The sequence below is a fragment of the Poromitra crassiceps genome (assembly GCF_964638095.1).
Source record: "Poromitra crassiceps genome assembly, chromosome: 14".
Taxonomy (NCBI): Eukaryota; Metazoa; Chordata; class Actinopteri; order Beryciformes; family Melamphaidae; genus Poromitra; species Poromitra crassiceps.
Genome location: NC_139633.1, coordinates 33,437,245 through 33,455,423, shown reverse-complemented (window position 1 = coordinate 33,455,423; position 18,179 = coordinate 33,437,245). Strand labels below are relative to the sequence as shown.

The 18,179-nt window shown below is 44.2% G+C and overlaps 1 protein-coding gene across 1 annotated transcript in view; it reads left to right on the top strand.

Moving 5' to 3' along the window:
- The window catches only part of anapc1 (anaphase promoting complex subunit 1), a gene marked incomplete at its 5' end in the record, with an annotated part of 254,294 nt that overhangs the window by 26,219 nt on the left and 209,896 nt on the right, over positions 1-18,179 (top strand). Inside the window, 6 exons of the mRNA XM_083650747.1 lie at positions 194-325; positions 3,116-3,334; positions 9,233-9,328; positions 9,785-9,875; positions 11,222-11,287; positions 16,962-17,096. Of these exons, the coding sequence (XP_083506873.1) occupies positions 194-325; positions 3,116-3,334; positions 9,233-9,328; positions 9,785-9,875; positions 11,222-11,287; positions 16,962-17,096 (739 nt within the window). The remainder of the gene's footprint in view (positions 1-193; positions 326-3,115; positions 3,335-9,232; positions 9,329-9,784; positions 9,876-11,221; positions 11,288-16,961; positions 17,097-18,179) is intronic.

Sequence of the window (18,179 nt, the reverse complement as noted above, 5' to 3'; positions counted from 1 at the left end):
ATTGTTTGGTGTATCAGATGATTCTACATGAAAGTAGACATTGTTTGGTGGATCAGATGATTCTACATGAAAGTAGACATTGTTTGGTGGATCAGATGATTCTACATGAAAGTAGACATTGTTTGGTGGATCAGATGATTCAACATGAAAGTAGATACATTTGAAAGCATGTGTGTTGTTCTTGTGCTCCTAGCTGCGGCGTGGCCAGCGGCTCTCCTCTGCACTACAGCGCCTTGCACGGCCACCAGGGCCGCATCATGACTGCGTCACCGGGCTTCCACTCCCGCGTTCACTCCCCCAGTATATCCAACATGGCCGCCCTCAGGTGAGTTGGAGTTCAAATTGAACTTAATTCATTAAAACTTAATTAACCAATTAACTAACCAAACTGAATTAATGAAATCTTAGGAAACTGATAATCTGTAGAAAAGGACAGGTACTATAATTCATTTTCTTGCCTGATGGCCACAGTGGCCCATTGATTCCTGCAACGTCAATAAAAAAAATATGTATACATGATTAAAATGTGTTTTATATGCTTTATACTGCGATAATTAGGGTTTAGTTGAAGACTATGAGCAAAGCAAAGAGGGTGGAGATGTTATTTTTGATGTTTGGTTTATAATAATAAGATAATAAAATGTAATAATAATAATAATAATAATAAGTTCAGTGTTGCAGAACGTCGAAACGTTAGTTTTTCAATAAAGTTTTTCAAAAAGGATCCGTGTGCTCCAGTGGCCTACTTTTTTTTTTTTTTTTGGACCTAAAGTGTTTTCTTTCAAGTTTATACTTGCCCATTCTCTGAGAGCACCGGACCAGCCTGTTGGGCTGTCTCGGGTGGAAGCGCGCCTAACCTCATCCTTGCAAATAATAAGTTCAGTGTTTCTGCCTGTGTTGCTGTCTGTTGTAGTGTAAAACGACCAAAAGGGAGGGCAGGTGGTGACATGAAAGTGAGTGAGAAAAAGAGAAAATACTGAATAAAATGAGATATTCCTCTAAATATGGCTAAAAAACATCCAAACATAGGGTTAAAAAAAGGAGGAGGAGTGGAAAAGACGAGCAGCGCGCTTTTCCTCTAATGTTCAATTTTTTTCAGCTTAAAAACGCCCACAGTGCTCCTCCAAAAACAAAAGGTAAAGGTAAAGTCCCACTGATTGTCACACACCCGAGTGTGCGAAATTTGTTCTCTGCATTTGACCCATCCCCTGGGGGAGCGGTGAGCGGCAGCAGCACCGCGCTCGGGAATCATATGGTGATCTAACACCCCAATTCCAACCCTTTGATGCTGAGTGCCAAGCAGGGAGGCAAATGGGTCCCATTTCTATAGTCTTTGCCAGATTTTGCGTCCAGCATCTGAGCGGAGCGCCAGAAGTCTCTTGTGATTCAGCGACTTGTGATTCAGACTAGGGATGTTCGATATTGGCTTTTTTACCGATATCCGATAATGTCCAACTCTTAATTTCCGATACCGATATCAACCAATACCGAAATAAGCGGGCTTTTTTTCCCACCAAAATTTCAGGTAACAAGTTACATAATTAAGCAATATAGCATGAGAGCAAGTGTGTTGTGGTGAATATATCCCGCTGATAAGCTGTTATCGGCCTCGTGGGATAACAGCTTATCAGCGGGATATATTCCACAACACACGCTGCTCGAGTGCTATATTGCTTTTATAAAACGGTTTCCAAGTATAATAATATAATAATAATAATACTATAAGTCCGACTGGCATGGTATTCTGATAGTCAGTTGAAACACTACTGTAAGGCGGGCCCGCAAGGACGTGCGGGTGATTTGATTGGATCGTTCTGGAGACTGAAGTTGACATTGGCCAATCCTGGCGCTTGCTGAGAAGCTGAGAGCTTTCTGGAAAGCCCGACAGGCAGCTCGAGCGCAGCGCTGCATTCTCAGCGCTTGCTGAGAAGCTGAGTGCTTTCTGCAAAGCCCGACACCAACTAACGTTACGGGGTTAAATGCGGGGTTAACAGCCTTTTTTTTGCAAAGAAGACATTAGCCCGCATCTATTCTTGTACAAAACATAATTTTCTGCGAAGTATTAGTAAAGTTATAAGCGAAGATCGATTCACAAGGATCTGACAGCTGTCTCCGCCATTTGTTTTTTTTGAGGTAACCAAAGGCTTTTAGTAAGAGAGTTGCCATGGCAACTCAATAACCCATGGCCATGGGTTATTGGACTCGGTTATTGGATTTATACAATGGCTGTGAACCAATCAGATTGCTTGATTTGAGAGAGCCGTTTTATAATGTAGCTTAATGTAGCTGAAGAGTTCAATATATAATATGCATGTTGCGTTAAAGTTGTAAGTGTTATTGGGGCAGTGGTGGCCCAACGGTTAGAGAAGCGAGCTTGTGACCAGAAGGTCGTCGGTTCAATCCCTGGGACCGGCAGGATAAATCTGGGTGGGGAAAGTGAAAAGGCAGCGCTTGCCCCTCCCTCATTACCACCACTGAGGTGCCCTTGAGCAAGGCCCTTAACCCCAACCGCTCCAGTGGAGCTGCTCAGTGGCCAACAGATCAGACTGTGGTTGTACTGGTCAGCTTCCAGGTATGAATGTGTCCGTGAATGTGAACAGGGCACTCCTGAAAAAGAGAGCATTGCTCTCAGTGAGACTCCCCCTGTATTAAAAAAAAAAAAAAAAAAAAAAAAAAATATCAGCATGAAAACCGATACCGATATTTTCCGATATGAATTTTGTATGCTAATATCGGCCGATAATATCGGTAGGCCGATAATGAATTTTCTATGCTAATATCGGCCGATAATATCGGTAGGCCGATAATATCGGATGGAGGCTACATTTTTGCTACATTTTTAAGCAAAAAAAGTGGTACTTCAACATTTACCCTTTAACTATGTAGAATGTAAATGGTAAATGGATGGAATGTACCGTAGATGTTTTCATCCTCAGACATTTGAGTGTTTCATAGGTGAATGTATTTAACTAGCCGAATGAGTTGGACTATAATGTCAGTGTTTAGTGAAGGAAGTAATGATCACTTTTTTTGTGTACGTAACAAAACACGACTCTTCATATAGTTTTGTTTTGGTTCATTCTTCTCCCCTCTGGCTCCTCCTCTCTCTCCCCAGCCGCTCCCACTCCCCAGGCATGGCGGCGCCGTCCTTCTCAGGCACGGCTCGTTTCAACGCGTCCTTCCACACGCCGCCCCCCAGGGGGCAGCACAGCCTGCTGCCCTCGCTCAACAGCACCTGCAACGAGCCAACCCCGGTGCCGCAGATGGAGCCCATCGTGCCCGACCTGTGCCTGGAGCAGCTGTGGAGCGAGACGGCCACGGCCGCCTCTCACAGGTACAGTAGCATCAGAGACAGCCAGGGTGAAGCTTAAAGGTACAGTAGCATCAGAGACAGTCAGGGTGAAGCTTAAAGGTACAGTAGCATCAGAGACAGCCAGGGTGAAGCTTAAAGGTACAGTAGCATCAGAGACAGCCAGGGTGAAGCTTAAAGGTACAGTAGCATCAGAGACAGCCAGGGTGAAGCTTACAGGTACAGTAGCATCAGAGACAGCCAGGGTGAAGCGTAAATGTACAGTAGCATCAGAGACAGCCAGGGTGAAGCTTAAAGGTACAGTAGCATCAGAGACAGCCAGGGTGAAGCTTAAAGGTACAGTAGCATCAGAGACAGCCAGGGTGAAGCTTAAAGGTACAGTAGCATCAGAGACAGCCAGGGTGAAGCTTAAAGGTACAGTAGCATCAGAGACAGCCAGGGTGAAGCTTAAAGGTACAGTAGCATCAGAGACAGCCAGGGTGAAGCTTAAAGGTACAGTAGCATCAGAGACAGCCAGGGTGAAGCTTAAAGGTACAGTAGCATCAGAGACAGCCAGGGTGAAGCTTAAAGGTACAGTAGCATCAGAGACAGCCAGGGTGAACGGAGAATTCAGTTTTTTTTTACTTTTTTTAGTTAGTTTTTTTATTTCCAGCTTTAGTTTAATTATGATTTTTAACTCACTTTTTTTTGTATCGATACACCACAAAGTTAGAAGGCGCCGAGCAGCAGCCTGGAAACGAGGAATACGGGGCATGTGTACTGCGTGTATTTACGTCCTGTAAAACTGATAGTCCAAACTAACAAATGGTAACCGAAGTTACTTCCTTGTTTACCATGAGGCGCACGCGCTGTACTGACGGCTGCACACAGCGCATGTGCCTCATGGCAAACGAGGAAGTAACTTCGGTCATACTCTTGTCAGTTTGGTTACTCTTTGTTAGTTCTCGGTGTGTGGATTTACTAGGAAAATGACCATTTCACGTAACTTTGGATGATTATTTCATCGCGTGGTGAGTACACGAGTAACAACATGTGAGTGTTTCTGGCGCTGTTGGAATGTGTATTTTGGCAACTGAACGGGGATAGGCAGCTGTTTCATAATCTGCCATTGTAGCACTAAGCTAAGTAGCACTAGCTGGGTTTCCATTTGACTGTTTTTATTTGCATTTTGAATTTGTGCAGCAAAAAAGGTAATGGAAACGTCCAAATTCGAGAGAAAAGAATCCTCTGATTCGCAAAAAAGTTTTACGCTCGCTTGAGGTGGATTTAGACTAATGCGAAAAAGAGTTAATGCCCATAATCTGAAATGGAAACACATTTTTCGAATAAACTCTGACGTAGCGAGAGTTCAACCCACGTGACTGCTGGCAAATGCTTGTTTTTGTTTCTTTTAATCAGACATTAGAGTTATAGATGTTTTGATTTTTACCTTGACAGTTTCGACTGCATCTGCAGTCTTCCTCAGAAGCGTCGATTGACAGCTGATGACGTGTCAACAGCTGTTTTGAGCAGGCGTGGTCGGCCGGCAGGCCTGTCAGATCTGACATATGACTTGGTGAAATGTCTGTCCACTATAACCTCCCAGAAGCACAACTTATCTTAAAATTTTCACCTGATTCAGCCGCATCGATCTCTGTTACAGCCCCCGATTCGTACGCTATAAGACGAGAATATGAACTTGGATATTGCTACAATTAACTCATTAACAGTGTGTAAACACTGCGTAAACATCGGCGCGGCCTGGGGTCCTTCAGGCTAGAGCGAGGTGCTCGGCGCAGGTGAATGACGTGCAGCGCACAGGCCTCCTTGAGGCATCCTCCCTGCCCATGGTACGGCATGGTAGGATTGCCTTTTTCCGCAGGAGGCTCTGGTGAGACGAAGGAGGTGCCCGGCCTGGAATCACCCCACAGGGCCTTAGACCTCCATGCACCGAAGGTCTCTCAATACTGCGGTGTAGCACTAAACTCTATTGCAGCGGATTGGGCGTGATCAACCCTTCCGTGGGCAACGTGGCAGACAGAGTAGGAAGGCTGATCCGTGAGCGGCTGCTTCTGGGACGCGGGTCGGGGTCGTAATCGGCCTCGGCTGGGTCTACTGGGCGAGGGTGTATGATGTTGTCAGACCCGAAACACCCCACGACCCCAGTTAACATCACTGATGACGCGTCCCAGCGCATGCTGTAGCATGTATACTGAAACCTGTAACAGAAGACATTCAATGGGCAACAGAATAGCCTATATTCTGACTGTGTTATGGAACGCATCTGCGGCCACAACGACAACTGGGCCAAGTTAGAAAAAGCGTGTTGTACAACAGCATGAGTGAATACTGGATTCTGATTGGCTAGCAACAGTGGTAAATAGGCCAACAATCTACAGTTGGCCTATTTACCACTGTTGCTAGCCAATCAGAATCCAGTATTCACTCATGCTGTTCGCCTCGTGCCACAACCCTGTACGCGTGGTAAATGTGGCCACAACCCCCTTCCTCTCGTGGTAAATTTCTTACTTAAACCAGAATACGGGACTATCTGGAGAAAACAGAACGTATTCACCTACGTCACGTACGTGCATTGTTTATTTGCGCTTCAACTCATTTAATGGAAACCTGATGGAAACGCACCTAATTCGCATTTCGTTTTTGCAAATTTTAAAAAGATTTGCAAATTCGCATTTTAAATGGAAACATGGCTATAGAGGGCTCTACCACAGTTTGTACTGCACACTGATAGGGCTTTCACACCGGCAGGGCTCCGTGCTGGTTCCAGTTCCAGAACCCTAATCTGAACTGGCCGGCGCGTTCAGACCGAAAAAATAATTGGTTCGGAACCTGAAAAGTGGAACCAAAAAATAGTTGGTTTTCCTTGGGAACCGTGACATCATCAGTGGGCGTGTTTCATTCTAGGCTGTGAAAACGAGCAGGAAGGAGAAGAAGGCAGTGACAACACAGAGAAAAATAATATGCAGTGGTCTCCTGAGGAAACCAAATGTTTAGTGGCGATTTGGGCATCTACCGAATCTCAAGAAAAGCTAGAAAGCAGTACAAGAAAGAGCAAGTCATATGCTGAACTTGCAGAAGAGAGGGCCAAGGCAGGGTTCACTCGAACGCCAGACCAAATACCGTAAATTCCGGACTATAAGCCGCACCTTTTTTCCTGTTTTTTGGCCTTTTTTGGCCCCTGCGGCTTATATAACGGTGCGGCTTATCTGGATTTTTTCAAAAAAAAAAAAAAAAAAAAAAAAAATCTCTTTTTTAGCACTCTTTCTAACTATAAATCCTATATAACTATAATAAGTTTTAATTTCCTCTCTTGCCCTCTTTTCACCACACTGTATGACACTGTATGACACTGTGTGCACTGTAAAAAACAACACAGGTGGTGTTGTGTTATGTTGTTTTGTTGAAATGTTAATAAATGGGAGCTTCCTCAAACAGCCATCTCTTTCCCGACAATCCCCTCTGTGCATGAACCCTTACATATGGTAATTAAACATTAAAACACAATAAAAAAAAAAAAAAAAAAACCATTAAAACACCCGCGGCTTATAGTCCGGTGCGGCTTATATAAGAAAAAAAATAGTCAACTTTGCAGGTGCGGCTTATACACCGGTGCGGCTTATAGTCCGGAATTTACGGTAATTACCGTAAATTCCGGACTATAAGACGCACCGGTGTATAAGCCGCGGGACCAAAATTGACTATTTTTTTCTTCTATAAGCCGCACCGGACTATAAGCCGCGGGTGTTTTGATGTTTAATTACCATATGAAAGGGTTCGTGCACAGAGAGGAATGTCGGGAAAGCGATGGCTGTTTGGGGAAGCTCCCATTTATTAACATTTCAACAAAACAAAACAAAAGTCAGGTCACTAATCCCCAGACAAAATCACACAACAATAGGCTATATGTGCAGCAAACCTGTAACCAGAGAAGTCAAGTCACTAATGCTCGTCTTCCTCTTCTTCCTGCGTACTGAAACCACCAAAGTCCTCATCTTCAGTGTCGGAAACGAACAGGTTCAGGGTGGCTTCGTCAACCACTCTCCTCTCTCCTTCATTGTCACTCAAAACCAACGAACTCCTCTTCATCTATAGCTGTGTTTCCATTACAGTTTTTCGCAAAAGAATTGCGATATTTCTACAACTTCGACAATGTACAATTGCGACTTGTAGGCGTTTCCATTGAAGTTGCGTTTGAGTGATTCCCCGTTGCAGCAGCTGCCACAGTGATTACGCACGGGGATCTGCCCCATATCCCGTCCCCTGCATGCTCAAATCCAACCAATGGTCAATGGAAATCCCAACATGAAGTTACAATGCATATAAACGAGCCTGATTATCAATTCAAAAGAAAATGAGTCGCAAAATGTTGCTGGCTGCGTGAATGCAGTCAGCGCGACAGGCAGAGGAAAAAAGGTAGCCTAATAGCCTACAACTGGTCCGATTTAGAGATGGAGGGGGGAAAAGGCTGATTTGGTTCTATAATTGCACCTGAAACGTGTGCAATGTATTAGCCTACTCACAGTCACTGTATTCACTTCAGACAGCACCACCGCACCAGTGTGTGCTTTTCATCCTCTCATCTCGCCGCTGTGCCAAATGCGCGCACACAGGCAGCCTGCTGTCACCATGGACCGATTTCTGCCATTAAACATTATCTAATTTGCCCGGCTACGCTTTTGCACAACACTCGTCTTTCTGCTAGGTAGCGTTGCTTCAAAGTTTTCCACTTGCTGCGGAGGTTTTGACACGGCTATCGAACCTTACTTACCAAACTTATTTTCCGCTCCTTTTCCAAGGGATAATATGGGTCACATGACGTGCAAATGCGAAAAATGTGTTTCCATTACACTTTTGCGATAAACTGCTATATCGACACGTCTGAAAAACCACCTCATGATCATCTACTGCTCGTTCTCATGCTGTCGAGAACGAGCAAAGCTTTTTTTTGGTGAAAGAATCCTCCAGGGCGCTTCTTGTTAACAGTCCGAGTGAGTGGCAGGTCGAACGTCAAAGGCACTTCATCCATATTTATGATCTGCTCCGGTTCGATGGAATATTCCTTGATCTTCCTTTGTGTGAATTCGCCGAAGTTTGTGATTTTCTCCTGGTAGTCGGGGGAGGGAGTTGATGGGCTTGTGGCCGTTTGCTTACCGTAATTACCATATGTAAGTGGTCACGCACAGAGGGGATTGTCGGGAAAGAGATGGCTGTTTGAGGAAGCTCCCATTTACCGTATTACCGTAACATTTCAACAAAACAACATAACACAACACCACCTTTGTTTATTTTTACAGTGCACACAGTGTCCGCGGTGTGGTGAAAAGAGGGCAAGAGAGGAAATTAAAACAGAAGTGGATTTATAGTTAGAAAGAGTGCTAAAAAAGAGAGATTTTTTTTTTTTTTTTTTTTTTTTTTCTGAAAAAATCCATAGATAAGACGCACCGTTATATAAGCCGCAGGGGCCAAAAAACGGGAAAAAAGCCGCGGCTTATAGTCCGGAATTTACGGTAATAAAAAAAAAAAAAAAAAAAAAAAACTGAAGAAGGACTACCGAATAATGTCCTCCCACTTTGGTTCCGCTTAAACTGGTGTGAACGCGGGCTGGTTCGCCAGAAAACACCAAGGTTCTGAGACTCCAGAACGGAGCCAGAGCCAGAACCAGAACCGTGCCTGTCTGAAAGCGGTATGAGTGAAAATAAAGGCATGTACATTCTAGTTTTAATATCGGAAATATGACAAATGGCCTAAACTCTCAAAATGTTATCCCTTTAAACCCCCATGACATCAAGCGTCCATCCTGCTGATGTGCCTTTGAGCAAGACACTGAATCAGGTGTGTGTGTGTGTGTGTGTGTGTGTGTGTGTGTGTGTGTGTGTGTGTGTGTGTGTGTGTGTGTGTGTGTGTGTGTGTGTGTGTGTGTAGGGAGATGAGCAGCCAGGCATCCAAAGTGTTCCTGACCTCTGACTTCTGTGAGAACCACTACCTCTGCTTCCTGGTGGAGTCTCACCAACAGCTCAGGTCAACTCGCAAACTCACACGCACACACACACACACACACACATGCGCACACGCACGCACGCACACATGCGCACACGCACGCACACACACACACACATGCGCATCAGGGTGTCAGTGGGTCTGGAAAAAGTCTTAGATCCCGTTATTAGACGTCTTCTCTTCACCGTGTAATGGCAGGTTTCTGCGAATTACATTTAAATTCAATTCCCAAAATGTCTTACATTTGCCTTTCTCAAACCTGCATACATACCCTATTTGCACACCTTGATTCTCACTTTATTTTCTTTCTGTCTCTCTTGTGTACAACCAGACACACATAAAAACAAAAACATAAAATATACAAAAGTTTCCTCTTCTCTTCTTCTTTATCGTTTTTCAACCAGTACGTATATCTTTCTCTTCCTCACAGTCGGCGTATTCAGGTGTGTGTTAACACGTTTTCCTGTGCTCCCTCAGGTGTGTGAAGTTCATCGAGAGCAACGATACTTCTCAGCTCATCTTTGCCTCCGTCACGACCATCCCTGCTAAAGACGCAGAGCCTCTGCAGGTAGGAGAACACAGTGAGGCATCGTGGGATTGACATGAGTAGGTGAAGGCTAGAGACACACCTGCTACTTTGACCAGTGATTCTCAACAGTTTTCATAATAAGCACGCCGATGTAGTCGACATTAGAGCCACATATCCCCATTTGAACAGATTTTGTCTCTCGGACCCAAATCTGAGAATATTTTTTATTGTTGGATATGATTTTGTCCGGAGTGACGTGGCTATCCGCGTTGTTGTATGTAGAGAGAAAACCTCCTTCTACATTCTCAAACTGTGTCAATAACCTCTTGTAAGGAGGTACGGTGGTGCAGTGGTAAGCACTATCGCCTCACAGCTCGAAGGTCGTGGGTTCGATTCCCACCTGGGGACGAGGTGAACGCTGAAGGAATGCGTGCCCGTCCGCATGTCCTCGAGTGCCCACCGCCCGGGTGGGGTCGGCAAAAGGGCCTTTCTGTGTGGAGTTTGCATGTTCTCCCCGTGCCTCCCGGGGGTTTCCTTCATATAGGAACCCCCTTCACAAAAACATGCAATATCCTGGTTGCTAGTGTGGTTCCTCCTCTGGTCGTTAAGGGCGCCTGTTCAGAGGGAGGGGAACTGGTTGGAATAGCGTGATCCTCCCACGTGCTATGTCCTACCGGTGAAGCTTCCTCTGTCAGGTGAAAAGAAGCGGCTGACTGACTGCCCATGTCTCGGAGGAAGCATGGAGCCAGTCTCGGCTCTCCCCAGATCGGCAGAGGATGGAGTAGCAACCAGGATCGAGAAATCAAATGAGCACTAATGGGGGATAAAATGGGATAAAAAATCGGGAAAAAATAAAAAATAATAAAAATAATAACCTCTTGTAAATTCAGTAATGGGTGGAGGCCCCTGGTGGTCCCGGCCCGGACCCCACGTTGAGAACCACTGCTTTAGAGTAATGCTAATGTACAGTTTATGCACATGTCTGGAATGTTTAGGAAATATATTTGATCATTTCCAGGTATGAATGGGGGAATGTGAAGTGCTTTGAGTCTCTTGAAAGGCGCTATATAAATCCAATCAATTATTATTATTACTACAACAAATCTAGATGAAGGTTGTGTTATTGATTGATCTAGTTGTGCCTATTTTGGAGGTAATTATTACAGGTTAATTTATTGTAGTTGAATGGGGGGGGGGGCAGGGGTTGGTGGTAGTCAGGAGTGCAAGGGTCCAAACCGCAGTGTCTCGACAATAGATGTAAAAAAATATTCCTTTGTAGAATCATGTAGAAAAGAGGTGCTGTCGTAGGTCAACAAATGAGAGCCCAGAGATGTTTTTTTTTAATATATCTCTTTTTTTCTGACCAAAATTCCGTTGCTCCTCAGAATATAGATGCCATGCTGGTTCTGGAGGCCAGTGGCAGTCTGGTTCTCTACACAGGAGTCACCCGGGTAAGGATGGACTTACACCAGCAAGACTTTAGCCACATTAGGCTGCAGACTTGACTGAATTAATTTGATGCTTAACACTAGTCAGTAAATCAAAGTTGTTGCCACTGCCAGAGGCCCTGGCTCTTTCTGAAGTGTTATTATGGAACCCACCGCAGTTCCGGCAAAACCACGCCCTGTGCCCGCCTACGCTGCAGTCAACCACGAACACTGTGCCTAGGCCCCTCCCACACCACAAACACTGTGCCTAGGCCCCTCCCACACCACAAACACTGTGCCTAGGCCCCTCCCACACCACAAACACTATGCCTAGGCCCCTCCCACACCACAAACACTGTGCCTAGGCCCCTCCCACACCACAAACACTGTGCCTAGGCCCCTCCCACACCACAAACACTGTCTGCGCCCCGCCCGGCGCTTTAATTAACGGGGCCCCGAACACAATTATTTTCGCTTGTGAAACAAATGTCAATATAAATCCCGCATGGGACAAAAGCACATAAATGCACAAAATTATTATAATTATACCGAATAGCGCCGCACAAAGCCCCAAATTGTGGGCATGTTGGCCCGCTGCGCTTGTGTCATCTCGGCACAAACCTCCACATACCAAAAGTATTGTGTAGGTGTGTGTGTGTGTGTGTGTGTGTGTGTGTGTGTGTGTGTAGGTGTGATCAGCCTCACATCTGCAGCTTCCTCCTCGCTGAGTGGGCAAGCAGAGGGACAGAGTGAGAGAAAGAGAGGGGGCGAGAGACAAAAGAGAGATGAGGAGAGAGAGAGATGTGTCATGCATAGAAAATCAAATAAAACGCGCTCGTGCCCACCTGTGAATCACCTGTGTATCATTGCCATTTCACACCCTGAAGAAGGGCTGCTGCCCGAAACGTCTGTGTGGCAATGAAAGTATTCAACTTGGAGTGCTGTCCTCCTTTCTTGATGGCTGTCATGTCGAGTTCTCAACGGTCCTAAGAAATCTAACCCGATCCAAACCAACCCGCGTGAGACGCGGACCGAGCTCAACTCGCCTGCCATGGTCACATACACTCAGGTCGAGACCGACTCAGCCCGACCAACAAACAAACAGTTAATTAGACCTAGGACATTATAAAAAGTGTGCAATTAATGGGCTGTGAATCTTCACTGGCCTCACGATTCGATTCGATTACGATTAATCTGTCAACGATTTGATTCGATTCCACGATGCATCACAATGCATCTCAATACAGCTCAAAGTATTGCAGTTCCAAGTATCAAATCCTCAATTTTCTATATTATTACTGCACATGGCTACTTTTTCATCAATTAATACAAGCAGTCAGATAAATATCAAGTCCATTTTTAACTTAGAAAGGGCTTTAAAATCTGAACGTCAACAGAAATCTAAACATAAACGATTCAACGATTCATCTGTCTTCGTTTCGATTCACACGTCCGCATCGCGATGCATCGATGAAACCATTAATTTTGACACCCCTAATGCTTCGTCACTGTCTGCCTGATGGCGAGAGCAACTTCAGCTGTACCAGACATCGAATTTTCAACATAGTTAACTTTTGCAGTAGGCCTAGGTTACTGGCTATTACTAGGAGATGAGGCAGTTAAGTTGAGCTGGGTAGTAACGTTATAGGCCGACAGTATGCCACGTCTCTCTCTCTCTCTCTGTGGTGCTATTAAACGTGGCCTAATGGTTGGAAAAGATCAGCATTTGCTTTTTATTTTCTCCTACCTTTTCTCCTACCTAAAGTAATCTACTGTTCTACACCTCACACCACAGACCTGTATCGTCGGGAATTATGTAGCCTAATAAAACCATGACAAACAAATTCTCATTTTTAAATCAAGGTGTGTGTTTTTTTCTGCAATGTACAGTAGGCTATAGTTGAAAATCAACGTGGCATTCTGAGGAGGGAAGAGTGTGTATATGCGTGCGCGAGGTGTTGGAGAGAGAGTACATCCATGCCGTGCGTAATATATCCAAGCGAGGATTTCCTGCACTCCGCGGAGAATTAGCGCTAACACCTGCTAGGTGGTCTTAAAATTGCGTGCATGCAAGGACATTCTTCATAACACTTTACACGGAAAGGCCTGTTTTGGCATGGGCCACGCCCAAACCTGTGGGATCTTCCCCGGTGTGCAAAATGACACTTGCGGGAGGCAGACGATAGCCTAAGAGGTGTGCAAAGGCCAGTATTTAGCACGGACACGCCTGGGACACGCCTACACCTGTCAGGATCAGGATCAGGATATACTTTATTGTCCCCGAGAGGTAATTTGTCTTGGACAACAGTGCTACATACAGCTGCATCATAAGAAGACAATACAAATGACAATAACATAACGGGAACAACAAAGGTCTACACATTTTTTCGCGAAGAGATGCACCTTACGTATGAAGTGCATGGAGTTGTATTGCAACTGACCCGTCAAAGGAAAAAGACCCATAAAGTAAAATTGCACTAAGGATAAAAGATGACATGTGCAAAGAAATGGGCGGGAGACTAGATAAAGTGACCTATGCTGCTGTGCAAAAAGTGGCTTACAAATTAAAACAAATGGCAAGGTAATAAAAGCAATATGATAATAAAACCAATAAAATAGTAAGACCACAGCATGATCACGTTTAAAAAATGATACAGTGCATTATTAACACATTCACTGCCAACAGTTTTTTTTTTACTGTAGGTAGCTTCTGCCAAGTTTTTTTTTTGAGGATTCTGGCTCATCTTTCAAGAGCCGAGGATTATTTTCTGCTAGGACTTTGTGAACACAAAATATCTCAAAATAACTAATAGAATGTGTGCTTTCTCTGCCTAAAAGAGTTAGTTTGTAGAGTTAGTAGTTATGTAGGCATTAGCAGTTGAATACAGCATGGTTTCAGCGTCTGAAAATGAAAGCTGAGAAAAATGCCTTTTTGTGAAATTCGATAGAACAGTCACTTTAACCATTTATTTTTGGCATCAGTAAGACATCAGACATCTAAACAATAGTTCTGAACAGTAATTTCCTCCATAACAGCACCCGCACCCCCCTCTCCTTCAAACTCCTCCCTCCGTGGGTGTGTCTCTGGTGGCTTTGCAGCGTTTGTCACAAGCGAGTTTCTGCTGCCTGTCTGTGCTGCCTCCCTCCCTGGCGGCCCCTCGTCGGGCGAGTCTGGATGGGGCTCGCTCGTTTCTTGGGTTTTCGGTTGAGAGCTTTGATGAAGCTTTGTGCGATTCTGGGCTTTATGCTGCGTGTTTCAAAGTGTGTTGCACCCAGTCTATTTTTGGAACCCCCCACCGTTGTGCGCCACCGTTGTGCGCCAGCGCGAAAGCGTTTTCGCCTACAGTATGAGAATGGCTTCCTCACGCTTTTCCCTGCAGTTTTGGCTGGCTTTCTCTAGTCTGGAGAGCACTGTCGCCACTTAGTGGGTCGGTGGAATGGGTTGTACACGTTCGGTGGCTCCCATATTTTTATAGGAGATGTAAAAGGGTTAGATCCACGTCCCACCGTCAAATTTTTTTTTTTTTTTTTTTTGACGAGTTACCTCGTCCACGGCAGTCAACCGTTGTTGTTTTTTTGACGAGTTAACTCGTCCACGGCAGTGAACGTGTTAAAACATGAATAATTAAAATAATAATTTTAATATTTCATAATTTATATTATAATAATATAATATAAATTATAATATAATAATACATATTTATATAATACTAGTATATAATATTATTAATTATAATATTATAATAAATATTTATACTATTTAATAATTGTGTTTGCAGTTAGATCCCAGTGCCAAACTGGATGGTGGAGGTAGACGATAGCATAAGACACAGGGAAGATGGCATGAGAGGTGCGCAAACGATGGCGCCTGTACGACGATAAGGCCCAAAGTGTTTTTACAGCACCCCGAGTTTTAGAAATGGGCACCAAACATTCCTCTAGGCAGGAAAAACCCTGCCTCTTCCTGTTTTGTTGCCGTAAAGCGATCCAGCAGATTTCCCCTCCAGATTGACCAGGTGGAGAAACACTGGAGGCTGCAGAGTAGAGGCTGCCAGGCTGACCACTTGAGTAGGGCTGTGAATCTTCACTGGCCTCACGATTCGATTCGGATTCAGAGGGCTACGATTCGATTCGATTACGATTATCGATGCATCTCGATGCATCTTAAATCGATGCATCACTTTTTTCCGCAATACATGATTTTTTTTTACTCACTTTCTTTTTTCTCACTGTGTGGCTACTTTTAAAATAAAAGTGCAGTTGGAATTGCATTGTATTATGATCCATAATTAAAATAAACAACTGCATGTACTTCCATTATATTTTATTTGATTATAAAAAAATAAAAAAATTGATAATCGATTTTTGACATTTGTGAATCGATGCAGAATCGTACACGTCCGCATCGCGATGCATCTTATAATCGATTATTTTTGACACCCCTACACTTGAGGGGCTGCTTCAGTTACAGCTAATACTAATGTCCTATGCTAAGCTACTCTACATGTAGCACCTGTCACTAGCAGCCTATTACTCTGTGCTTTGCTTTCAGGCCAGCAATCATTTAATCAGAGTTGTCTTTTTTTTTTAAAGGGGGATTATCTATTAAATAGAATCTATAAATAAATATATTAGGGCTGTCAAAGTTAACGCGATAATAACGCGTTAACGCAAATTCCTTTTAACGCCAATTTTTTTTTTAACGCGCGATTAACGCATGCACTTTCTTTGATGTTTGAGCCTTGGTCCGACCCGTAGTTTGGGAAATCAGGAAGCAGTAACGTTGATAGCAAGCAGAAACAAAGCTCCGTGAGCAGAAAAGGATGAAGAAAATGGGTATATTGGCAAGTTCAGCTTCAAATTGAGAAATATGTCCTGCATTTTGGGTGAGAGAGAGAGAGGGAGCGCCTCAGCTCTCCCCGTCTGTCTCGTCTCTCACCGTGGCAGAGAGAGTGAGAGACAGATGGAGAACGGGGGGGGGGGGGGGGGGGGAGAGAGAGGCAGAGAAAGTGAGCGAGACAGACGGGCAGTGAGAAAGAGAGAGGGAGGGCGATCAGACCAGAGAGAGAGACCGACGGAGAACGGGAGAGAGAGAGACCGAGAGAGAAAGAGAGAGGGGGGAGAGAGCGTGCACGCAGCTTCTCCTGTCTGTGGCTCGAGAGATGTAGAGGATAGCACCAATTAATTCAGTGCAGCCTGAGAGATGTGTATTCCCAGTAACTAGTAGCAATAATAACAATATTACCAATGGCCAAATACTTACCCATACTAATGATAATAGCTACTACCCATATTAATACAACAGTGCATCTTTGCACAAAGCTCTCGGGTTTAAGGTAGCCTACCTCGGTTTAAGGTAGATTTAGAACATTTAAAAAAAATGCGATTCATTTGCGATTAATCGCGATTAACTACCGACAATCATGCGATTAATCGCGATTAAATATTTTAATCGATTGACAGCCCTAAAATATATAGATTCTATTTGAACAAATCAGGACGTTGTCATTAGTCCCAGGGCTCATCTGCTATTGTTGTGATCACTGTGCTGCATACTGCTCTAAGTCAAATCCCTCGTTTGTAATATGATTGCTCACTATGCTTATTAAAATGATCTTGAATCTTGATCACAGTCCTGGTTATTGGAGTGATTTCCAGGGTGGTAAGAGACGCGCTTCTCGTCTGGGTGTGCTTCCAGGTGAGCAAAGTGTTTGTCCCCGGCCTGCTGTCCCCCAGCTTCATCCTGTCCACCCAGCCCGTCCTCAGCAGCCCGCTGGAGAGCGTCAGCACGCCGGCCAACGGCGCCGCCAGGCACATCCGCAGACTGGACGAGGTACGGCCACGCCTTTTAAGATCTATATAAAACACTCTACTTTGAATAATGATTTGTCGGATGGTTTAATTTCCCCACCAAAAAGTTTAATTATCTTCTTAAAATCATTAAAAAGACCTCCTCTCTTTCTGCCTCATTCAAAATTCCAAAGCAACCAATCAGGGTTATCTGCTTGTTGAAAATGGCCTTTTCAGTGAGCCCAGAGAAACGTTCCGCTTTCAGCAGACAATTGTGGAAACAGTCTTCTAGTGTCAAACTCTGCACACATCATTCTGCACAGTGAAGCTCAGACATCCAACTGAAGGAACAAGAAGATCAACAGATTTTTGACTTAGGTTTTTGTTTTTACTGACTGTTCTCTATCCGTTGGTATTGCTGATGAGGCCACACTGCTGAAAGACAGGCAACAGAACATTTGCAGGAGGGTTTGAAGGCTAATCGATTTTTTTGGATTGAAGCAATTTGCAGTTTGGATTTAGGATAATATGATGCTGTATTATATTTATTTATTTTATTTATTTATTTCAGGGACAGTGCAACATTAATGAACATTTACATGTAAATGTGCCGGATTGTAGCCTTAGCTAATTTCCATCCGTAGTCCCTCGACAGGTAGAGGTAAGGTGCAAAAAGTTTAAAAAGAAGAAGAAATAGAAAAATGAGTGCATACATAGGGCAACTGACAGGGATACGATGTAAGTGACATATACATACATATGGGGTAAAGAGGAGAGGAGACGTACATATACATGAAGGAGGCATTTCACTTTCCAATTCAGGTGGGCACATACAGACTTTCAATTCAGGTATGCAATACAAATAAAACAAAAACAGGAGACATTAGGGACATTGACTAAGGTAGACATTGGACTTTCAGGGTTATACATATACAAAAACAACACATGAAACAAAAGGGTTTAGATGTGATCGCAGTTTTGGTTTGATCTGAGCCATGACTTTAACAGCCCCTTGAAGGTGTGAATGCTGCTACTCTCTCTGACTGACATTGGTAGACTATTCCACAGTTTGCTACCTCTGTAGGACAAAACATTTTGTCCGACAGAGGACCGTCTCAGAGGTAGT